Source organism: Coregonus lavaretus, assembly GCF_964263955.1.
Source record: "Coregonus lavaretus genome assembly, chromosome: 27".
Lineage (NCBI taxonomy): Eukaryota > Metazoa > Chordata > Actinopteri > Salmoniformes > Salmonidae > Coregonus > Coregonus lavaretus.
Genome location: NC_140014.1, coordinates 18682964 through 18708827, shown reverse-complemented (window position 1 = coordinate 18708827; position 25864 = coordinate 18682964). Strand labels below are relative to the sequence as shown.

At 41.9% G+C, this 25864-nt stretch overlaps 1 protein-coding gene across 4 annotated transcripts in view; it reads left to right on the top strand.

Annotated features, from left to right (window-relative positions):
* LOC311102754 (uncharacterized protein) overlaps positions 1-25864 on the top strand; it is a 45206-nt gene that overhangs the window by 10640 nt on the left and 8702 nt on the right. For 2 of the 4 annotated variants that reach the window (XM_084144142.1, XM_084144140.1), the window contains exon 2: positions 9590-9848. In XM_084144142.1, coding sequence (XP_084000268.1) covers positions 9614-9848 — 235 coding nt within the window. In that variant the 5' untranslated portion in view covers positions 9590-9613. Of the gene's footprint in view, positions 1-4503; positions 4561-9589; positions 9849-14520; positions 14677-25864 lie in introns of those variants that run through there. The other 2 variants (XM_084144141.1, XM_084144143.1) reach the window with 2 other exon arrangements.

Below are 25864 nucleotides of genomic sequence, written 5' to 3'. Positions count from 1 at the left end.
CTCGTGGAGTTGCAATGATCATGAGAACAGTGAGGAATCAGCCCAGAACTACAAGGGAGGATCTTGTCAATGATCTCAAGGCAGCTGGGACCATAGTCACCAAGAAAACAATTGGTAACACACTACGCTGTGAAGGCCTGAAATCCTGCAGCGCCCGCAAGGTCCCCCTGCTCAAGAAAGCACATATACAGGGCCGTCTAAAGTTTGCCAATGAACATCTGAATGATTCAGAGGAGAACTGGGTAAAAGTGTTGTGGTCAGATGAGACCAAAATGGCATCCTCTTTGGCATCAACTCAACTCGCCGTGTTTGGAGGAGGAGGAATGCTGCCTATGACCCAAGAACACCATCCCCACCGTCAAACATGGAGGTGGAAACATTATGCTTTGGGGGTGTTTTTCTGCTAAGGGAACAGGACAACTTCACCGCATCAAAGGGACGATGGACGGGGCCATGTACCGTCAAATCTTGGGTGAGAACCTCCTTCCCTCAGCCAGGGCATTGAAAATGGGTCGTGGATGGGTATTCCAGCATGACAATGACCCAAAACACACGGCCAAGGCAACAAAGGAGTGGCTCAAGAAGAAGCACATGAAGGTCCTGGAGTGGCCTAGCCAGTCTCCAGACCTTAATCCCATAGAAAATCTGTGGAGGGAACTGAAGGTTCGAGTTGCCAAACGTCAGCCTCGAAACCTTAATGACTTGGAGAAGATCTGCAAAGAGGAGTGGGACAAAATCCCTCCTGAGATGTGTGCAAACCTGGTGGCCAACTACAAGAAACTTCTGACCTCTGTGATTGCCAACAAGGCTTTTGCCACCAAGTACTAAATCATGTTTTGCAGAGGGGTCAAATACTTATTTCCCTCATTAAAATGGAAATCAATTTATAACATTTTTGACATGCGTTCTTCTGGATTTTTTTGTTGTTATTCTGTCTCTCACTGTTCAAATAAACCTACCATTAAAATTATAGACTGATCATGTCTGTCAGTGGGCAAACATACAAAATCAGCAGGGGATCAAATACCTTTTTCCCTCACTGTGTAGGACTGTTCAGTAGCCGTTTCTCCTTGCCAATGTCAAAGCACCACATCTATTGTGCGGGAAAAGTAAACAGCATGTCTGAGCACAGACCTGCTCTAGCAGGATAGGGCTGGGCTGGGAAACCACAGGGGAGGCCAATGATTGCTGTGTGTGTGTGTGGATGCAGTTAAATCAATAGCCACATTAATCAATGTTTATACCTTCAAGTCTCAAGGAACATATGATTCTTGTCCTTAACCCTCTTTTTGTGGGTATTATAATGTGTGTGTCGTTTGCGTCAACACTCAGCCACCATTGAGCTGTGTGGTTTGGAGTACTATAATTACATTGCCAATGAAGCAACTGTGTAATTCTGGCAGTGGCTACTTTGTGTGACAGAGTTTTGGTGTGTCCTGATTCTTAATTTGTGTGTGTGAGAAAGAAGGTCTCTATGGTAACTTCCCAACTAAAGTGTCCACAAAAGGCCTAAGTGCTCTGTTGTATACTTAGGCAAACATTTTATTTATCTAACGATTGCCATGCTTCAAATATGAGCAATCATGGCTGCACAGCTACAGCATTGTGATTAGATCCACTGGAACAATATACAAAGTTGTCATTAATGATCTCTTATGCACTAATGTGAATGTTGTTTAGATTTCTTACTTATAAATGCATCAGCTAGTGATGCGCGGGTCAGCTGTTTGTTCACCCGCACCCGCCCGCAATTGCTAATAACCTATCCGCAACCGCCCGGCTATATGTGATAAAGTGAAAATCTGAGGCCCGCACCCGACCCTAACCCACAAATATAGAAAATGCGCAGTCAGATGGCGGATTTTGTTTTTGACAGGCCATTTAAGATAGGCCTATGTTTCTGCTTATAATTTCTCACCTTTTGGTAGGCTATTTGTTAGTCAACTTGTCTATAATTAGATACATGCAGATGCAGTTTCTCTTCTGTCATTACTTGTTGCCCTAGAAGTTTATTTAATAAACTCTTGCTCACCAGAATGTGATAAATCGATAGAATGAATGCTTCAATCTAGTTGACATCGGTAAAGTTTGTTTTCTCTTTCATATCTGCTTCTTTCACCCAGGAAAGACGTTTAGGAACCAGTGAGAAAATGCAATAACAAACAAAAATCGTGAAAGAATTTCTGAGCAAAATATCCAGATGACATCAGTTTGACCTGTTTAAAGGGATATTTAGTTTTTTAGCATTTTAGACATCATTTTCCACTTCTTTTTAGTGTTGAAGCATCATCCAGACAGTTATGGTCAGTTTCATTCCTGAGATTTCTTTGGCTGGCTTAGTTGCTTGTACAGTGGGGAAAGAAAGTATTTAGTCAGCCACCAATTGTGCAAGTTCTCCCACTTAAAAAGATGAGAGAGGCCTGTAATTTGCATCATAGGTACACGTCAACTATGACAGATAAAATGAGAATTTTTTTCCAGAAAATCACATTGTAGGATTTTTAATGAATTTATTTGCAAATTATGGTGGAAAATAAGTATTTGGTCAATAACAAAAGTTTCTCAATACTTTGTTATATACCCTTTGTTGGCAATGACACAGGTCAAACATTTTCTGTAAGTCTTCACAAGGTTTTCACACACTGTTGCTGGTATTTTGGCCCATTCCTCCATGCAGATCTCCTCTAGAGCAGTGATGTTTTGGGGCTGTCGCTGGGCAACACGGACTTTCAACTCCCTCCAAAGATTTTCTATGGGGTTGAGATCTGGAGACTGGCTAGGCCACTCCAGGACCTTGAAATGCTTCTTACGAAGCCACTCCTTCGTTGCCCGGGCGGTGTGTTTGGGATCATTGTCATGCTGAAAGACCCAGCCACGTTTCATCTTCAATGCCCTTGCTCTTTGGATGCAACTCGGCATTCTTTGTCCTCCAAACACGACGAGTTTAGTTTTTACCAAAAAGTTCTATTTTGGTTTCATCTGACCATATGACATTCTCCCAATCCTCTTCTGGATCATCCAAATGCACTCTAGCAAACTTCAGACGGGCCTGGACATGTACTGGCTTAAGCAGGGGGACACGTCTGGCACTGCAGGATTTGAGTCCCTGGCGGCGTAGTGTGTTACTGATGGTAGGCTTTGTTACTTTGGTCCCAGCTCACTGCAGGTCATTCACTAGGTCCCCCCGTGTGGTTCTGGGATTTTTGCTCACCGTTCTTGTGATCATTTTGACCCCACGGGGTGAGATCTTGCGTGGAGCCCCAGATTGAGGGAGATTATCAGGGGTTTTGTATGTCTTCCATTTCCTAATAATTGCTCCCACAGTTGATTTCTTAAAACCAAGCTGCTTACCTATTGCAGATTCAGTCTTCCCAGCCTGGTGCAGGTCTACAATTTTGTTTCTGGTGTCCTTTGACAGCTCTTTGGTCTTGGCCATAGTGGAGTTTGGAGTGTGACTGTTTGAGGTTGTGGACAGGTGTCTTTTATACTGATAACAAGTTCAAACAGGTGCCATTAATACAGGTAACGAGTGGAGGACAGAGGAGCCTCTTAAAGAAGAAGTTACAGGTCTGTGAGAGCCAGAAATCTTGCTTGTTTGTAGGTGGCCAAATACTTATTTTCCACCATAATTTGCAAATAAATAAATAAAAAATCCTACAATGTGATTTTCTGGATTTCCTTTTCTCAATTTGTCTGTCATAGTTGACGTGTACCTATGATGAAAATTACAGGCCTCTCTCATCTTTTTAAGTGGGAGAACTTGCACAATTGGTGGCTGACTAAATACTTTTTCCCCCCACTGTATGAGCCATACAATGGTAGCGGCCAGACTCACCAAAAACAACTTGCTTCAAAACGTCCCCACAAGAAACTCTACAGCCATCTCATGTCTTTGTGGGCTATACACGCATGTCAATATCAAAACACTTGGCTATTTCCACTATTACAAGCATAAATGTGTATAACTCAAACTGTTTACTTCCTGTTTTGCCCTTCCCTTGGAACTCATTTCTACATCACTGCTACATCCGCGCACTGCTACTCTCGCTTAACCACACCTCCAAATTCCATGGAGTCTGGTTCTCAAGGCTAGCTCAGTACAGACATGGATTTCAAGCGCTACTCCGCTCAAAATCATATTTATATGAGCCAGAATATACTGATGAAGTGCTTTGACAGATAGAAGCCGAGATAGCACAGGGGAAATGGCAACAGGTGATCCGGCAGACCAGCAACCAGCGGCAGCACCCAGAGAGAGAGTTACGGGGAACTGGTGGTGTAAATGTGAAACATCTGAGAAAAATGGAAGGCAATGCTGACCGAAATTGAATGTCTGTGCTGTTTTGATGGGACTTGATAATGCCAACACTTGAAGAACAAAATGTGTCTGCCGAAGACACTGGTGATGTTGATCACAGCACAACAGTCTATGTGACAGATCGTGCAGATTTCCCTGCCCTTATCAACCCAGGAGTAATTGAAACATTTTTCCATGTCCCTAAGATCAACTGAAAAAAAGCGACCATGTCCAGCGGGACCAAACGGGCAGCTGTCCATAGAGTGAGTAAACATTTGAAATTGAAGTTATCAATAATGTATACTTATCAATTTGAATATATGATCTGTTTCCTATAATGATCCCTTGTTGATCTTTTCCCCTGTTCCATAATCAAATATTGTCTTGTTGCGTTTCGTATTGTGATGGAATGGGCACTAAAGGGAGAAGCTTGGAAAAGGTAACAGACGAGTAATACTGTCATGCGTCGTTGAGGCCATCCGTATAATTGTCCTTCACCTTTAGGAGTGTACATTGGATTCAAGGAGTCTGAGGACGCGCACCTGCTTCTCTGAACCACTTGATTCTGAAGAATGTATAAAGACTGAACACGTAATGACACCAAGTTTTATTACACAACATGTCTATGGCTATAACCATGTAAATGCTAGGTGTATAACTGGCTATGTGTATGCAAACAACATAAAGTTACTTGTTCTTCAACATGTTCCCAAATAAAGAAAGCTTGTTTTTATTACGCATGAACATGTTCCCAAATAAAGACACACTGTGCAAGTATGTGTTGTAGACAATACATTTGTAATATAAAGGTTATAAAAGTCAACACACATACATACAACTAATAGAAAAATACACTTTTGAATAAGTAAAAGAAAATAAACATGTTCTGCACTACTTTAGCAATCCAACTACCTATGTAGCTTCTATGACATCTAGGCTATCCGTATCCTTATCCCTGTCCTAGCTAGTGCAATGCTGCTTGTTTTCTTTATCCGTATTTCCATACAGTGCCTTGCAAAAGTATTCATCCCCCTTGGTGTTTTTCCTATTTTGTTGCATTACCACCTGTAATTTAAATGTAGGTGTCACATGATCTGTCAGATGATCTCAGTGTATATATACACCTGTTCTGAAAGGCCCCAGAGTCTAAGCAAGGGGCACCACGAAGACCAAGGAGCTCTTCAAACAGGTCAGGGACAAAGTTGTGGAGAAGTACAGATCAGGGTTGGGTTATAAAAAATTATCCGAAACTTTGAACATCCCACGGAGCACCATTTTTAAATCCATTATTAAAAAATTGAAAGAGTATGGCACCACAACAAACCTGCCAAGAGAGGGCCGCCCACCAAAACTCATGGACCAGGCAAGGAGGGCATTAATCAGAGAGGCAACAAAGAGACCAAAGATAACCCTGAAGGAGCTGCAAAGCTCCACAGTGGAGATGGGAGTATCTGTCCATAGGAGCACTTTAAGCCGTACACTCCACAGAGCTGGGCTTTACGGAAGAGTGGCCAGAAAAAAGCCATTGCTTAAAGAAAATAATAAGCAAACACGTTTGGTGTTCGCCAAAAGGCATGTGATCAATCCAATTGAGAATCTGTGGTATGACTTAAAGATTGCTGTACACCAGCGGAACCCATCCAACTTGAAGGAGCTGGAGCAGTTTTGCCTTGAAGAATGGGAAAAAATCCCAGGGGCTAGATGTGCCAAGTTTATAGAGACATACCCCAAGAGACTTGCAGCTGTAATTGCTGCAAAAGGTGGCTCTACAAAGTATTGACTTTGGGGGGGGTGAATAGTTATGCACGCTCAAGTTTTCTGTGTTTGTTTCACAATAAAACATATTTTGCATCTTCAAAGTGGTAGGCATGTTGTGTAACTCAAATGATACAAACCCCCCCCAAAATAAATGTTAATTCCAGGTTATAAGGCAACAAAATAGGAAAAATGCCAAGGGGGGTAAATACTTTCGCAAGCCACTATGTGTAGCAACGTGCTCTGTTGACAAGCGAGAGATGACACGCCAACTCTGGAGCGTCATACTTGTTGCTCGCGCAAGCGGAACAACACTGGCACATACTTTTGCTGAAATAGCTAGTCCGTTTTCTTCAAAAGCACAGTTGCAGATGTTTGCAGAATACAACTATATCACATTTTTCTACGGGCCCCCTGAAAACATAATCATCTGTAGAATCTGGCCACTACCACTATATGGCTCATGCAAGCAACTAAGCCAGCCAAAGAAATCTCAGGAATGGACCAAAACAACTGTCTGGATGATGCTTCCACACTAAAAGTAAACACTAAAAACCGAAATATAAGAAATTAAAAGCTGTTAAAATGACCCAACACGTTTTTTAAAAATAAAATTGCAGTTCGGCTTGGATGCATATTTTATGTGGTTGAAATACTATCAGCTTTTATGATGCTGATAAAGATGGCACCTTTACAGACGGTCCCTAACCGCTCACTCATTCTCTCAAGATGCTGAAAGAAAGAAATATTTCTCCACTCCTGTTCCTGAGTCAAAATGTGCATTTGGTGTATCATTTTACTGCAAGAAATGGTTAGTTCTGCAGGAGTTCATATTATATTAGGTTATGTGAGAGGTTATAGACCTACAGTCAGTGTCCAGATTTCAGTTAGGCTACTATTCCATTGAACCCATATGAACAGTACAGTTCCCTTGACGTGCCATTTTAAAGTCTCAGTCTTGTGACTGTCTAAGTTGTATAGCGCCTCACAATCACACATAACATAGCAGTGCTGGCTGTCATCCTCTTTTACCACTTCACCAAATCTTTCCCAACATTAGACTACTGTTCTGGCCCTCCCTTCTATTTATCTTCAACTCTCTATTTTGCAGCTTTTCACCAACATTGTCCTTTTTGCCTCAGTGGATCGACTTTAACTTTTTCTGCCCAAGCTCCCAAAAGCATTTGGCAATTGCCGTGTATTTGGCACCCTACAGCTTAGGTTACGCACTAATGCCAGATAAAAAATTATGAAATAAACACCTCAATGTAGGCTATAGATATGAATTGCACAAGAACGATACATTTATGGATTTTTTAATGCGTAGTTTTCTCTTTATTCAACCTGCCAGCTCTGCGGATATAACCGCAGGGACTGCGAGTTATGAGTCAACCCACGCATCACTAGCATGAGCCTTTGTCAGACCTAACTTAATCTTTTGCAATGTGTGTAAATAATTTTGAGAAACAGAAAGACATTGGTTTGTTATCAGGGGCAGTTTCTTGCGACCAGACTGAACTCTGAGACAGGTGGGTGGTCCTTCACCTTGTCCCAGGTTGCTTTGCGTCGCTGTAGTCCTACTGGGGGGGAATAAGAGGGGTTAATCACTCCCAGGAGATGTTGGACCCCCAAAGTGATCGACAGTCATCCCATCTCTTCACTGCATCTGCACATTGTAAAATGTAGCCACTGCTTAGATCTACGGATGTTACTCATCCCTAAATTACTGTAATTTCCATGGAGAGAAACACAGGGCTCACAGCAGACGGATGAAAGGGGCTGGGACTTTTCCCTTTACTGGCCTGTTGGACTTTCACTGCAACTCAAAGTATGGCTTCTGAGTGGCATGTACTCTCACTGTGATATTTTCTTATGAGAAACACATTTACACTCATGAGCTCCTCTCCAGCTATCCTCTTGATTCTTTCACAGAACATCCATGGGAAAGTCCCCTCATTTCCCATTAGACAATCATGTGATATGAGCTTGTATGTCTCTTGAAATTCCCTGCTTCGGATGGCAGAGCCAAGCCGAGCATGAGCACTGTGATGTTAGTTCAGTGATGGTTACTGTCTGTCTGGGTGGGTGGAGATGAGATGTTACCCATATTCCTCCATTTAAGAGCATTGGTAGGTTCCAGTGGTTGAATGCTGACATTCCTCCAGGAGATTGGAGTGATTAACGGTTAATTTATGACCAGTGTGAGGGGCATCTGGCAGCCTGCATCTGCCTACAATCATTTAGTGGTCCTCTGTAGCTCAATTGGTAGAGCATGGCGCTTGTAACGCCAGGGTAGTGGGTTCGATCCCCGGGACCACCCATACGTAAAAATGTATGCACACATGACTGTAAATCGCTTTGGATAAAAGCGTCTGCTAAATGGCATATTATTATTATATTATTTAGTGTGTCATAGCCAAACCAGGGCCTTAATTACAGTACACCACTTCTCATTCCAAATCCTCAATACTTTAAAATTAGCTTTTGATAATGGAGCGCTGGTATGATCATTTTTAACCCAATCTTATAGAGGGATTAGAGGCCTAAAGGCTCCTTCTGGACATTTTGCCATTAGAGATGGATGTCAGTGTAGGGACATCTTGCCAAGTGATTTGAGTCTTTTATATGTTGTTTTCATGTCTCAAGCACACATTCAATTTGAAGAATTTAGATTTGGCTGATGTGCTTTGCATGTAACTTGGCTGGAGTCCCCAATCTTAGCAGCCAATCGGTTATAGTGAACTGCTCTGCCTCCTCCAAACCATCATCACATACGATACAGCCCAAAGGTTGAAAGATTATCCATTTCCCCCTCTCCTGTCAAATAATGTGTGCTTCCCAAATCATAGCTTGTTGTATTGAGATGAGTATCTAATAAAATCCTCAGCTGGAGTGAACCCAATACAATGGGTCCCCAGGAGCAAGGTTGTGAAACCTGCCTTAGAGGAAAGAAGTTTCACAGGAAGGAAGTGAGGGAAGGGATGAGTTCATTGTATTAGGGTGTTGTTGAGAGAAAGCCAAAGACCATGACAGATAAAGCGAGAAAGAAAGTGAGCTAGTTTTGGTGATGGATGCTTTCAGTTCTCTGGTATTGTGCTGGAGTATACATGGATGTGCATGTGTATATGTTTGTTTAGTGTCTGGGTATGTTTGTGTGGCTTTGGGTGGGGCACTGAGTTATGACTACATGTTCAGGAATGAAGAGGGCGGTGCTAGTTCTTTGCAGAGGCAGTGAAGTTTGGTTGAGAGGTAGGATAGGAGGGGGTTGAGTGGGCTGGGCTCAGAGCTTCCGCACACCCTAACATTGAGAGAAGGGCATGATCAAAAGTGTTGAAGTCAATTGAAACCAATGGTGCAATGCTTGTGTACAATTGATGTAGCAATTGGAATAGACAATGGTGAAGTATTTATACAAAGGTTTCTCCTCAGTGAGTGGAATTGCTAGTATTGTGTTACGTTAATATGATAGTATTTGTATAATTGACTCCTTTTCTCCATCTCATTCTCTCTCTCTCTCTCTCTCTCTCTCTCTCTTAGGGAGTAGGTCTAGTGTGAGGTGGGATGTCTAGCCGTGAATCTTTGGGGGACCTGATCCCCCAGGACCTGGCGGAGGTGTTTGCCCACGAGAGGCTCACCAAAGGGGGCCGAAGGAAGAAACGTCGGGGCTCCCTGGGCCGGGCATTCAGCTGGCTCAAAGGGAAGAAGAAGAAGGACGTCAATGCCAACGGACAAAGCCAGGACTTTCATCCAGGCGGGCCAATGATGGGCAGGACCTCCGCACAGGGCCACAGCCATGGTAAGATCCACCAGGGAATCTAAGAGATTATTGCCATGTAGATCCTCACTCTCCACTCTGACTATGTTTAACATTGTTTAGAAATTAAAATATGTTTACTGCTCTCTCTCTTTCTAGACAGTATTTGAAGATGTGGCTTAGACTGTATATTGTTGTGTGTGAACTATAAATGTTGTTTGTTTGTTTGTTGGTATCATTTCAAGTGGAGGTAGGTGGCTATTTTCTACTATAGTCTAGTCTCTAGAAAGTGCCCATCCCACATTGGAGTTGGGTGTTCAGAAACAGTTCAATATCCTGGTCTTGTGCGCCAAGGCATGTTTGCTCTCTGGAGGACTGTTTGAACAGTCTCTGACTCACAAGCTGCCCTTTGACCTCCCCCAGCCATTGTATGCTGTGAACAAATCTCCATCAGTCCTGTTCTGTGTTACCCAAACAACCTCCAGCACTCCGTGTTCAGGTTACACACAGGTCGAGATTCCATACTGTCAAACACGGAAGTAGACTCACAGAGGGGATGAAATATGACACGTTAAAACATACAGAAACGTACACATTAAGACATGCATAAACTTACACACGTTTAGACATACATAAATGTATGTTTAAGTATACAGAAACGTACCCCCCTTTAAGACATAACAAACTAATACACAATACACTCAGCTGGCTGAATATGCTGTTCAGGTATTAGTCTTATTGGAGTGTGTGCATGTGCATTTAATGAGAGAATGTTGAACAGTATCAGGCCTTCAATGTTTTCTCAGTGTACTGTATCCTGTGGTATTGCCACATTTTTCAGTGATGTTTTCAATGATTATGAGTTACTGTAAATGCCAGTTTCACTTTCAAATTCCGCTAAATGTAATGTTTGGAAAATCACACCTACAGTCCAAATTATGCAAGCAGCACCACACAGAAACAAACACACACAGGCCAACAAACACACACAGGCCCATTTGTTAATTCGTAGCGTGCTCATTTGAGTCAGCTCTTGCAAGAGCACAATAGGCCTGCTCTGTTTATTAAGAGCTGATCCAGGTGTGTTTATCTGTTAGTTCTAGTGCAGTTTTGGCTAATTGCTCCATAGACTAGAGTGAACCCACCCCTCCCTGCAGTCACACAGCTGAAAACACAGAGCTGCTAGCTGAAGTGGAAAGGTGTTTGTGGTAGTAGGGCCCACTGGAAATCCCCAATGTCTCTCACAATCAAAACATACTCACGCATGAACATAAATACACACAGGGGTGCGCACACTAGTGATGGTGTAAAAATCGATAGTTACATATCACAATATTATTTTTGGATGATATATTGATATTTGACTCCCAAGTATCGATTTGTTGCTACTGTAGGTAGCGTTAGTTAGCGCTATTCGGCTGCACCTGCGCCAAAACTCCAGTATTTTTCATTCTTCATCTTTTTAAATAGTGAGCAAAAATGTTTTCAGCACTTTTATTTCCCTTACTTATCAAAACTTGTTTTCTCATGTTCTCTCTTGTCTCTGCAGCAGACAGACTGTATAGTGAGCAATATGTTTGGAACATCAAATCGCAATATAATCACAGTATTGAATCGCAATAGGGGGCAGGGAATCGTTAGGGCGGCAGGTAGCTTAGTGGTTAAGAGCGTTGTGCCAGTAACCGAAAGGTCGCTGGTTCTAATCCCCGAGCCGACTAGGTGAGAAATCTGTCGATGTGCCCTTGAGCAAGGCACTTAACCCTAATTGCTCCTGTAAGTCGCTCTGGATAAGAGCGTCTGCTAAATGACTAAAATGTAAATGCAATACATATAGAATCATGTATCTTCACAAAGATTGAATGGTTATGGGTCTGAATAAATAACTGCATTAGCCTACCGCTATCGCGCGCGTTCGCTCTTCTTTCAAACTATCTGTGAGTTTTATTGGCTGCTGTATTTAACATTCAGCAAAAAAGAGCTTGCGTCCCTATTCGAATAGTCTATTGGTATAAGAAATGCAAAAATATATGTCCAGCAAGCTATTCTAGTCGAGCTTTTCCTGCATTTGGACTCCAAGAGCAAAGGAGCGTTTTTTAAGGAAAGGCCAGCAGAGCACAGGTGCTTGCGTATTGAGCAAGAGACAGAGGCTATAAGTTAGAAGGTTATTATGCATAACCCATAATTAATTAGCAAAATATAAGGCTAATACTGCATTGAATGTATTACCTGAAAGAGGTAGGCTAGGACATCCTATATATCAATCTAGAACAGGATTATCTATTTTGGATGCAATTTGAATGGAGTTGATGGAGAAGGAGAGACTGCGTGAGAGTGCTCGCGCGTGCACTGATTTAAAGCAACGATATTCGAGTGATAGGCTGTTTTTAAAACTCTGCAGCTGCAATTTAAAAATAAAATATTCTTTACAATTAAAAAACAAGGTGGCCCCTGAAAGCCAGATGGAGTTGGGTAAATTAGATGCGCATTCGGTCTTTATATTACTTTAGCATAGGCTATGATGCAGCAAATTTACATTTTTACATTTTAGTCATTTAGCAGACACTCTTATCCAGAGCGACTTACAGTTAGTGAGTGCATACATGTTTTCATACTGGCCCCCCGTGGGAAATGAACCCACAACCCTGGCGTTGCAAGCGCCATGCTCTACCAACTGAGCTACAGGGGACTACCTGTCACAAGAAATAAAGTTACCATGAGATGATAGGTCTACATGCATTGTGAACTGTGCTCCATACTGAGATGGGCTGTCTGGCCCCACCATGAGTATTGATTAATCATGCAGAGGCCGTAGAGAAGCCAGATTTAGACATTGCATATTATTTAACAGTTCCATGCTGTTCACATAAATAATTTATTATAATTGACCCGTTTCTCACAGTTATTTATCCCGGGAAAAGGGAGTGGTTTTGGGCGGTAAATCTCGGTAACCGGGATTCCACCATTCAACCCTAGTGCCTATTCATCATGTTAGTGGTGTGCTGTTAAGAGCTCTGTGAGAGAATGTAAACTGTCAGTGGGGGAGATTAGGTGTTTCTCCCCTGCCAAGGTCAGCATGGGGTACCTACCTCCCCACATTGTGCACAGCAGGGCAGAGGCCTCCCATGGAAGGTTTTCCTCAGGGTTTCCCCTTCAAATCTATTTTAACCCAGTTCAGAGTTTAGTGTTCCCATTTGGGTGTTACCAATAGGTGGGGCTACAAAATGAATGGACTTCTGCCCTCCAGTGGTGTACAGCTGTAATACCTGGAAAGGTTACATAATGTTGACCTATCTGTTGAAGGAGATTGAGAAGGGAAAGTTTGTAGCCTGAGCAGGGGTGCTGTGTCAAACGGTGGGATATTGCTGTAGTTCTAGTTGTGTGAGCTGATTACTCACGGATGCAGCAGTAATGAAGTGGTAAAGAGGTAAAGCTTCCCTTCAGGTAATAGATACTATCATAATAAAGAAGTCTTCATTTTTCTATGTGATTTATAGTCCAGCTGTTATTACGCAAGGGAGCCCTCAGCGATGAACACGTGGCCTGGCAAATAACACCAAAAGGCAGTTTGGTTTTACCATCAGCGTGACTGGCTCAAATAAGAAAGCAACTAAACAATTTACAAGAAAGAAGCATAGTGCCAGGCATCCGATCCTGAAAAGCTCACAATATCACCACTGAAGGTTAAATTCCTCCAGATAAGCCATATTATAATTAATGGCAGCTTATTCTGACGGTGATTAACAGTCATACCAAAGAGGATGGGTCCCATCGCCCACCCCAGGCCTGGCATGGGCAGAGGGCTGGTGTTGGCATGCACCCAGTTAATTAAAACCCCAGCCAGAACACTTACAGTAAGTAGAAACAAGGGGTTCTGTTTCTTATGACCCAGCTCTCCCTCACATAGATCCCTCCCCCCTCACCCTCCTATGAATGAGATTAAATAGGTTTCCTTCAGAGATCAAAACGTGTCTGGCTGGGGATTGTGTGTGTTGGTGTATCCAAGCAATGCTAATATTATAAACCTCAGTCTAACAGACAGTTGATGTGTGTCCTGAAACAATGTTCTCAATGGAATGGGGAATGAGAGGCGATCTACAGTGGTTTGTTTAGCGTTGTTAGGGTGTCATGGACATATGGCCTCTTGTTCAGAACTTTTGTTGAGAAATTGAGGCCATGTTTTGTAAATCTTTCTTCCAGTGCAACTCCCTTCAAATAGTATGTTTACCCCACCTTTCCTCTTGGTGGGAATGTATTGGTAAACATGGACCATAGAGTTTAACCCAGACATCATGTTTGAGTGCACAGTAGCTAGTAGAGATGTGTGCTCCTGGACCCTCCATTGTAATGTGGGTTAACCCACTGGCCCAGTAACTGTGTTGACACAGCCTCCTGTGATGACCTGTGATGACCCGGACAATGCCTCACATAGGCCTGGGACACACAATCCCATAGGCTACTGACCCTTTGTGTGTTTGCTGTACATGCGTGATTTACCTGTGGGCACTGCACGCTTCACCTGCATGTGCCTCAGTGCTTCTACCGTGTGTTATTTGCCTTCATTGCCCAGTTGGTCCTGTAAGCCACCTAGGAAAGCCAGGCTGTTAGCTAGCCTAATGCTGCTGTTGTCGCTCATATCTTGTGCTCTCTACAGCTGAACTTCAACAGGCTCACACTAATCTGACTGATAGGGGTATAAGGAGAGGGGGAGTGATGCCAGAGTGATATGGTGCTACTGTTAACTTGGCACCTGTAGAAGGTCACCTGGATTCTTGATCTGTAGACGTTATACTCTCACCCGGAGATTCCATGCATTCCTCAGCTCTACACACACTATTCCTCTGAGCCCAGAGAATGGTGCCCCTTTGTACGGGTGAGTCAAAAGTTATCACAGAATTTTTTTTTTCTTTCTAGTTCTTCTAAAGTTTGCATGATTTTGCCACACCTGGACAATGCCCTGCAATATTGTAGTCATACAGGAGTACAGGAGGAGTACTGTACAGTATTTCAGCATGACTTTCAATGTTGTCTTACATACAGTTGATCAGCTGCATTTATACACTGTCAGTTTGGCATGACATATAGTTTCATAATGTGAGGGTATGTATGCATGGTTGTGGGTGGCTCTGTACAGCATGGATAAACCTCTGAGTCTTGGATGATCACATAAAGGCTGGGGAGAGCAGGAGAACAGGTTTTAGAGCCTGGATACTGTTTCTCTTTCCTCAGCTTATGTCGGGAATCAAATACACCGCCCTCTTCTGCATTGTTACATTGCCTCTGACTGCTGCAGGAGTTTAACAGAACTTGCTGTGGTGTGTGTGTGTATGCGTGTGTGTGCTTGTCTTTCCTGCTTTGGTCTTATGGGAAGGCCAGGACCTCTACCTTACCACTGTGTGTGAAATACCTGAATGTAACACCAGTCTGTCTGAAAGCAGTCACCGTGACACTTCCCAACGCCCCCTCCAGGGTCATGTACAGGGCCAATGTATGCCTCTTAATGACAGGGGCTGAAACATTCCTTTAGACATTGAGCTAGAGATGTCCATTATTTTCTGTGCAACAGCTCAAGCTCAGCCTGTCGCTTGTAGGATTTTGTTTCCTGCCTAGTAATTAACAATACAGATGAATGGGAAAAAGTTGTATGACATAGCATGTAATAACATTTTCAATTTGAATATTTGGGAATATTAGTCAGCACATCCTGATTTTGAAGAGGTCAGATTTTTTTATATAAAGTGCCAGCATGCATGCCCTCTAGTCCTATTTCTATAATGTGTTGGATTTCATCACTCATTTCACTCTTTGTAAAAGTCTAATGCTTAGTCTAATCATTACCTGGTCAAGCCTCATGGCGATCAACAAACACGATTATTTACTAAATAATATAGCATTTATTGTAATGTAACACAGATGCGTTACGTTACCCCGGCTACTCACACCCTTCAGACTATTGTCACGGCAGGAAAACCCTTTCAAACTCTGCCAGCCCACACAGAAAGTTGTGAGTGATAAATGGATATTGTGGAAATACGTACATATTTTTAGATGACAGTATCTTTATGCACGACTTCATGGCATGCTAGATAAATGGAACCATGCAGCTTTTGATCATGTCAATCCCACTCTGACAAAATGGTAGCTTAAAGTCAAGGTGGTTAAACTGGTAATAGTTTTTCCCTCCCAGAACACAATGTTCTATTCATGTCCTCTCAAAGACTGAGGTAGTGATAAGCAGCATGTACATGTGCACACAAAGAGATACCTGCCCAGTGGAAACCACCCAGCACACCCATTGTGCTTCTGCTGCTACGCCCATGGTAGCTTACTGAGCTTACTGCCTTCTGCAGGCATTGTGCATGGTAGAACACTGGTCTCAAATCAGTTTTTGCTTGTCTTATATGCTCCCAGACTAGATCTCCACACCATTTTCCAAACGAACAGGTAATAACGTAATAATATGCATAGACCTTCAATACAGAAAAGGTTATGCTTTTAATATAGCTAATATGAAGAGTTCTCCAATAACCAGACATTCTTTACAGAACAGCTTGCCATAAGATATCTGTAAATCATGGAAGCCTAACACTTGTCCTTGAGGGCATAGTGTCTATTGATAGTCTGGGAAATTCTCCCTGCTAGTCTAGTAATGTAGATGTTGAGCTCCTAATGTAGTGTGACCTGCCTGTCAGTAGGGGCCTACCAGAGCTGTGCCTTCCTGAAGTGTGCGTGCCCTAGCAGGTCTGACTCTGCATGTTTCACATTCTCCTTCATTCTCCTCCATTCCTTTTTAATGGGATTTTATCCGGCGCTTATCACTAGCTAAGCCCTTGCTGTGGTGCTGACTGGCAGGAAAGTGGGATACAGAAAGTTCAGTCACTCCTGACCTTTAAGTGTTTTTAATTAGAGAACCACAGGGAAGTACTCTGTACACATGACCTCTGGCCTTAATTGGTGTAATTACTGTGATTATTACATGTTTACTGTGCCTGGCTACTAATTCTGAAATGTTGTGTGAGCCTAAGTCATTGTGTGTGTGTGTACGTGCGCGGGTGACACGCGTTTGAGTGAAGTTTAATGTGTACAGCCGTGGTCAAAAGTTGACCACGACTGTACAGTATGACACAAGTATTGGTCTTCACAAAGTTTGCTGCTTCAGTGTTTTTTTAGTTATTGTTTTCAGATGTTACTATGGTATACTGAAGTATAATTACAAGCATTCCATAAGTGTCAAAAGGATTTTATTGACAATTACATTAAGGTTATGCAGAGTCAATATTTGCAGTGTTGACCCTTCTTTTTCAAGACCTCTGCAATCCGCCCTGGCATGCTGTCAATTAACTTCTGGGCCACATCCTGACTGATGGCAGGCCATTCTTGCATAATCAATGCTTGGAGTTTGTCAGAATTTGTGGGTTTTTGTTTGTCCACCCGCCTCTTGAGGATTGACCACAAGTTCTCAATGGGATTAAGGTCTGGGGAGTTTCCTGGCCATGGACCCAACATTTCGATGTTTTGTTCCCCGAGCCACGTAGTTATCACTTTTGCCTTATGGCAAGGTGCTCCATCATGCTGGAAAAGGCATTGGTCGTCACCAAACTGTTCTTGGATGGTTGGGAGAAGTTGCTCTCGGAGGATGTGTTGGTACCATTCTTTATTCATGATTGTGAGTGAGCCCACTCCCTTGGCCGAGAAGCAACCCCACACATGAATGGTCTCAGGATGCTTTACTGTTGGCATGACACAGGACTGATGGTAGCGCTCACCTTGTCTTCTCTGGATAAGCTTTTTTCCAACAATCGGAAAAGGGATTCATCAGAGAAAATGACTTTACCCCAGTCCTCAGCAGTCCAATCCCTGTACCTTTTGCAGAATATCAGTCTGTCCCAGGAAAAACATTACATTTTTTACATTTTAGTCATTTAGCAGACGCTCTTATCCAAAGCGACTTACAGTTAGTGAGTGCAAACATTTTCATACTGGTCCCCCGTGGGAATCGAACCCACAACCTTGACATAGTCCCGTGTAGCTCAGTTGGTAGAGCATGGCGCTTGCAACGCCAGGGTTGTGGGTACGATTCCCACGGGGGACCAGTATAATGTTTTTCCTGGAGAGAAGTGGCTTTCTCGCTGCCCTTCTTGACACCAAGCCATCCTCCAAAAGTATTTTGCTCACTGTGCGTGCAGATGCACTCACACCTGCCTGCTGCCATTCCTGAGCAAGCTCTGCACTGGTGATGCCCCGATCCCGCAGCTGAATCAACTTTAAGAGACGGTCCTGGCGCTTGCTGGACTTTCTTGGGCACCCTGAAGCCTTCATCACAACAACTGAACCTCTCTCCTTGAAGTTCTTGATGATCTGATAAATGGTTGATTTAGGTGCAATCTTACTAGCAGCAATATCCTTGCCTGTGAAGCCCTTTTTGTGCAAAGCAATGATGACGGCACGTGTTTCCTTGCATGTAACCATGGTTAACAGAGGAAGAACAATGATTTCAAGCACCACCCTCCTTTTAAAGCTTCCAGTCTGTTATTCTAACTCAATCAGCATGACAGTGATCTCCAGCCTTGTCCTCATCAACACTCTCACCTGTGTTAACGAGAGAATCACTGACATGATGTCAGCTGGTCCTTTTGTGGCAGGGCTGAAATGCAGTGTAAATGTTTTTGGGGGATTAAGTTCATTTTCATGGCAAAGAGGGACTTTGCAATTAATTGCAATTCATCTGATCACTCTTCATAACATTCTGGAGTATATGCAAATTGCCATCATAAAAACTGAGGCAGCAGACTTTGTGAAAATTAATATTTGTGTCATTCTCAAAACGTTTGACCACGACTGTATGCTGTGCATGCGTGTGTGCAGACATGTTTAAACCTGAGGGATTGTCATGATCTGTAGGTGAAATAGACTGGAACGAGGCAGACCAGACATGCAAGTACACTATACAGTGCATTCAGAAAGTATTCAGACCTCTTCCCTTTTTCCACATTTTGTTACGTTACAGCCTTATTCAAAAATTTATGAAATATCAATCTACACACAATACCCCATAATGACAAACGCGAAAACAGGTTTTTAGAAAATTTTGCCCCCCCCCAAAAAAGGAGGAATGTCCCAGCCAGAGCCCGGACTTGAACCCGATCGAAAATCTCTGGAGAGACCTGAAAATAGCTGTGCAGTGACGCTCCCCATCCAACCTGAGCTTGAGAGGATCTGCAGAGAAGAATGGGGGAAACTCCCCAAATACAGGTGTGCCAAGCTTGTAGCGTCATATCCAAGAAGAATCAAGGCTGTAATTGCTGCCAAAGGTGCTTCAACAAAGTACTGAGTAAAGGGTCTGAATACTTACAGTACCAGTCAAAAGTTTGGACACACCTACTCATTCAAGGGTTTTTCTTTATTTTTACTATTTTCTACATTGTAAAATAATAGTGAAGACATCAAAACTATGACATTTTACATTTACATTTTAGTCATTTAGCAGACGCTCTTATCCAGAGCGACTTACAGTTAGTGAGTGCATACATTTTTCATACTGGCCCTCCATGGGAAATGAACCCACAACCCTGACGTTACAAGCGCCATGCTCTACCAACTGAGCTACAGGAGGCCTGAAATATCACACATGGAATCATGTAGTAACCAAAAAAGTGTTAAACAAATACAAATATATTTTATATTTGAGATTCTTCAAATAGCCACCCTTTGCCTTGACGACAGCTTTGCGCACTCTTAGCATTCTCTCAACCAGCTTCACCTGGATTGCTTTTCCAACAGTCTTGAAGGAGTTCCCACGTATGCTGAGCACTTGTTGGCTGCTTTCCTTCACTCTGCCATCCGACTCATCCCAAACCATCTCAATTGGGTTGAGGTTGGGGGATTGTGGAGGCCAGGTCATCTGATGCACCACTCCATCACTCTCCTTCTTGGTAAAATAGCCCTTACACAGCCTGGAGGTGTGTTGGTTCATTGTCCTGTTGAAAAACAAATGATAGTGGTTTCTTTGCAGCAATTCAACCATGAAGGCCTGATTCACATAGTCCCCTCTGAACAGTTGATGTTGAGATGTGTCTGTGACTTGAACTCTGAAGTATTTATTTGGGCTGCAATTTCTGAGGCTGGTAACTCTAATGAACTTATCATCTGCAGCAGAGGTAACTCTGGGTCTTCCATTCCTGTGGTGGTCCTCATGAGAGCCAGTTTATCACAGCGCTTGATTAGGTTTTGTGACTGCACTTGAAGAAACTTTCAAAGTTCTTGAAATTCTCTTAAAGTAATGATGGACTGTCGTTGCTCTTTTGCTTATTTGAGCTGTTTCTGCCATAATATGGAGTTGGTCTTTTAACAAATAGGGTTCTGTATACCCCCCCTACCTTGTCACAACACAACTGATTGGCTCAAACGCATTAAGAAGGAAAGAAATTCCACAAATTAACTTTTAACAAGGCACACCTGTTAATTGAAATGCATTCCAGGTGACTACCTCATGAAGCTGGTTGAGAGAATGCCAAGAGTGTGCAAAGCTGTCATCAAGACAAAGGGTGGCTATTTGAAGAATCTCAAATATAAAATATATCTTGATTTGTTTAACACTTTTTTGGTTACTACATGATTCCATATGTGTTATTTCATAGTTTTGATGTCTTCATTATTATTCTACAATTTAAAAAAAATTAGTAAAAATAAAGAAAAATCCTTGAATGAGTAGGTGTGTCCAAACTTCTGACTGGTAGTGTACATAAATATGTTTTAGCGAAGGATCCAAAAATAGCTTTAAAACATCAGGTTTTGTTCAAATAACCAACTGCTCCACTTTGAGTAGATAGACAATTGAATTTACAAGACTTGCAACAGGAGATATATAGGCAATATAATACATGTTTCAAATATGAACTTTTACATTCCATTGGTTTGCTGCTTTAAACATTTTCTGATATGATTTTATAGATAGATTTTTTGTTCAACCATTTTGGCACAGTGAGTCAACTACCCAAACCAGATGCAACTGGTTTGAAGAGGCCAATAGACGTCATGTGATCTCGTACTGCTAGTGGATGAACTGAGAATCAGACGGGGGGATATATTTACATCAATGGATAGGTAGAGACTTCAGCTTTCTCCTCATATGTACGCTGAGTGGAACACCTTCCTAATATTGAGTTGCGCTCCCCCTCCCCCCTTTTATCCTCAGAACAGCCTCAATTCGTTGGGGCATGGACTCTGCAAGGTGTCGAAAGTGTTCCACAGGGATGCTGGCCCATGTTGACTCCAATGCTTCCCAAAGTTGACAAGTTGGCTGGATGTCCTTTGGGTGGTGGACCATTCTTGATACACATGGAAACTGTTGAGTGTGAAAAAGCCAGTAGCGTTGCAGTTCTTGACACAAACTGGTGCGCCTGGCAATCCATGTCTCAATTGTCTCAAGGCTTAAAAACCCTTCTTTAACCTGTCTCCTCCCCTTGAACTACACTGATTTTTAAGTGCATTTAACAGGAGACATCAATATGGGATCATAACTTTCACCTGGTCAGTCTATGTCATGGAAAGAGCAGGTGTTCTTAATGTTTTGTACACTCAGTGTATATCATTCCTGTAAGACGAGAAATGAAGGCATGGCACATTGCACAAGCCCTGCGCTTTTTATTTAAATGTTTTATCCTTTTGGAACAGTAATTGGTGAAATATTTTATTTTAAACCTAGACTTTCAAATCTATTATTCCCCAACATGGGGGATCCCCTCCCGCCCTCAAAGAAAAAACAAACAGAAGAACGGTACATTTCAGGGGTATTTGGCCCACTGTATCTCTGCCTCTGTAGTAGTCACACAGTTCCCCACAGTTCTTACCTTTTCTAACAGTATTAAGCATGTGTTTGTAGGACTCATAGCTTTGAAACCGAAATGTACTTTATGTGGTTAGTATACAATATTATGCGGTGTTTAGAAAATGCCATCAGAGGGCGTCAGATTTTAAGAGGTTAATAGACGCAATTGATCTTATTTCAAGAAATGCTAAGATATTTTACCTTAAAAAGTAAGGTAAAATATCTTAGCATTTCTTGAAATAAGATGAATTACTTGTATTATACCTTAGGTTAATATAAGTAACATTATATCTGCCAATGACGTAACATAATTTAGTATATATAAGAATACAATTCATATTTTAAGTGAATTATCATTCAATATAAGATATTAAGGCTTACTTAGATTGTCACTGTTTGCAATGTACCGACTTACAGTGCTTAAAAAATTATTTGCCCCCTTTTCTAATTTTCTCTACTTTTGCATATTTGTGATACTGAATGTTATCAGATCTTCAACCAAAACCTAATATTAGATAAAGGGAACATAAGTGAAACCAAACTCTGCATTCCACAGTAAGAACATCATACCAAAGGTCAAGCATGGTGGTGGTGGTGTGATGGTTTGGGGATGCTTTGCTGCCTCAGGACCTGGACGACTTGCCTTAATAGAAGGAACCATGAATTCTGCTCTGTATCAGAGAATTCTACAGGAGAATGTCAGACCATCCGTCTGTGAGCTGACCATCCGGTCATGCAGCAAGACAATGATCCAAAACACACAATCAAGTCTACATGAAAATTGCTAAAAAGCAACAAATTGGAAGTTTGGAATGGCCTAGTCAAAGTCCAGACCTAATCCCAATTGAGATGTTGTGGCAGGACTTGAAACGAGCAGTTCATGCTTGAAAACCCATACGTCACTGAGTTAAAGCAGTTCTGCATGGAAGAGTGGGCCAAAATTCCTCCACAGTGACGTGAGAGACTGATCAACAACTACAAGAAGCATTTGGTTGGAGTCATTGCAGCTAAAGGTGGCACAACCAGTTATTGAGTGTAAGGGGGCAATTACTTTTTCACACAGGGGAATTGGGTGTTGCATAACTTTGTTTATGAAATTATGTAATTGTTGTGTTATTTGTTCACTTATGTTCCCTTTATCTAATATTAGGTTTTGGTTGAAGATCTGATAACATTCAGTATCACAAATATGCAAAAGTAGAGAAAATTAGAAAAGGGGCAAATACTTTTTCATAGCACTGTACCTGCCTACCTACCTACCTCACATGAGAAGTCATCTTCATCGTAAGAGTGCACTGTTGAATGTTTATGTTCCTTATTCCTTTCACTGGAGGCCAGGAGAAAACTCAGCCGACCACAAGCTTAGACCTGGACTCATAAATACTCTTACACACAGTCACTCGAGGTCACAACCTTCTCCCACTGTGTCATCGTACTGCTTTGTTCTCCTCTCCTTTAAAAGAGCCTTTAGGACCTGGCTGGGCTGATAGACCGCAGCAGATAGAACACTCACAGCAGCACAGAATGTCTATCTGTGCATGACTCTCTCAAAACAACAGAGAGGGGCATGTTCGTGCCGGGTCAGCTGTGTGTGCGTGTGCGTGCTCCAAGATTATTATAGTAAACGAAAACTGAAACTAAAGTGAAAACTAAAATTGGAAAACTATACTGAAACTATTATATTTGACTGCAAACCAAACTAAAATAAAAACCATCATCAAGCTTTTTTTTCTAGTGGGGTTTTCAAGCTTCTGAATCTGGCGGGTAAATGCTGCCAGCAGAGGACAATGTTTCACATATGCCTAGCTTGTGTATCACTAGCTATCAGTAGCTAACAGGGAGGAAATCCGAGGGCGAGCGCGGAGCATGAGTGTGAACCATAGGCATGTACAATGGAGGCAGCAAACCCAACACCAGCAGTGGTCAGTCGCAAAAGGCAAAGCCTTGTATGGGATTATTTGGAGTATATTGCTGGAAAGGACAAAAGCAAATGTAGTGTCAGAAGATGGCAGCATGTGTGGAACAGAGACAAAAGGGAAAAACCCAACCAACCTCAAAGTTCATCTGAACAGCACCCACAAAGGATTTCAGGATAAAGTCAAGGTGAGACAGCTATTATTTTAGTTTCGGACCCTAACCCCTATAAGTTCTTAGAAGAACCACTTTTAATGAACCTTTTGGGGTACATTTTATGAACTACACTCTGACTGTGTTATTATTAATAATACATATAACAATAACACAATATTTTAGTTCTCAGTGTTTATTATGATTTTAGTGGCAAAGCAGAATAACAAACTCCCAGCAGAGCCCCAAGTCCAATGGGTGTATCCTCTGGTGTTCTGATGTTAATGTATTGATGTTCTCCGTATCCATAGCCAGAATGATTTTGCAGTGCATGGTGATCGAACAGGTTTCCTGTTATATTCATCAGAGGTGTACGGAGGGTGAAGTCTGTGAATCCAAAAAAATGTAATTATAAAGATGATTAACAAAACATGCACATGACAGTATTCATACCTTGGTTTTTGTGGTGAATGTGAATGAAAAAAACTGTTTTGAAAATGGTTTTCATACACATACCTTGTCCATAATGTAGAGTCCTATGGGATATTCATTGAAGAGGTAAGGGAGGAGGATGGTAAATGTGATCTGCATAACATACCAATACCAATTGACATGCCTTTGTATGCCTCCATGTCTGTATACCTGCAGACACAGACACAAAAGGGAGCAGTTCAGTCATCTGCACCCAATACAGCTAGCCTTCAACATATTCTTATAACCTACATATTCTTACCTCTTTGTTGATTGATATCCATTGAATTGTGTCCATTTTCTGTTTTAGAAAGATTTACACAAATATGAAAAGATAGATGGTATCATCATAAAACAATATCAATTTAGATCATACAAGGGACAAACCTTACCTTAAATTGAGGCGATCTTTATATTTGTCAGTTAAGTGCATGCACCTGCTGTCCTTTCAAATTCAAATCCAAATGATTCAGTTGGGCAGTTAGGTTCCTGGAAGAACCCCCATCAACTAAGAAGGTTCCTCGATGAACCCCACCTCCTATGGGGTTCTTGGAATAACCTTTTGGGGGCCATTTTCAGTGCCATGAACCCTAAGGTTCTTCAAAGAACTTTGAGGATCTTAGAAGAACCCTTGTTGAACCCCTAATTTTTAGTGTGTATAGCCATAGAAGCACTGTGACATATGCCTTAATGCGGTCATATTCGTGGTTTATTGGGGGTGTGGCTTTCAGTTAGTTATTTTTGGCCACCCATCCCATGAGAGTGAATTTCATTCCAGTTCATCTGAATGTCATTCCAGTGCACTGCTTGCTATGAATTCTATCTGATGGTGTTTAGGTAAAAATACAAATGTATTTTGTTGTTGTTGTTGCTTAATCTAATCTGATTGGCCCACCCGTGCCTACTTGGCTGAAGAAGGTTTTGAACAGTTTGGGGTCGCATGGGTTGCGAGGTGGGGGTTTGTTACTACGCCGATTTAAATGACAATATCCATCCGGAGCTTTGCCACCTAGGACATTTGTGTGACCGGACCATCTCAAGTAGTACTGGAGTACCCCTGCTATAGGCCTACAACACATAAATGGCTCCTAGCCTCCCATGCATAAGGCTACTTTCTGTCACTAACACTAAAACTGAAACTAAATAATATAAAAGCGAAATATAAATGTTTTTATCAAACTGAAACTGAATAAAAACTGGTAAATCAAGTCTGAAAACGAACTGAAACTAAACAGAATTTCAAATGAAAAGCTAAAAACTAATAGAAATAAAAACTAATAGAAAATCACAAAACTATAATAACCTTGGTGTGCTCACTAAATGAAGTCTCTGTCTGTGTCAGAGTGTATCAGCACCACCCTGATGACTGTGTTAGATCCTGGGTAACAGGCATGAACTCGTTCTGCTGATTTCCCTCAGCCTAATCTGACTCTTTTAAATTTAGTCTGTTACTGGTTGAATAATCATGTTATTGACTTAATTCCTGAAAGACCTAGCAATATATCAATATTCTGTATTATCGACTACTGATGTAACTGTAATGTAATGGCACATGGCTACATGCTCAGTATGTGTCGAATGTACAATAATAATATCACCAAAAGTCTGAAATGTTATTTGTTTTCCATTGAGACTGTAAACTGATCTTTGATGTCACAGCATTAATCTGTTGGGTATCATACATATTAGATTGGGT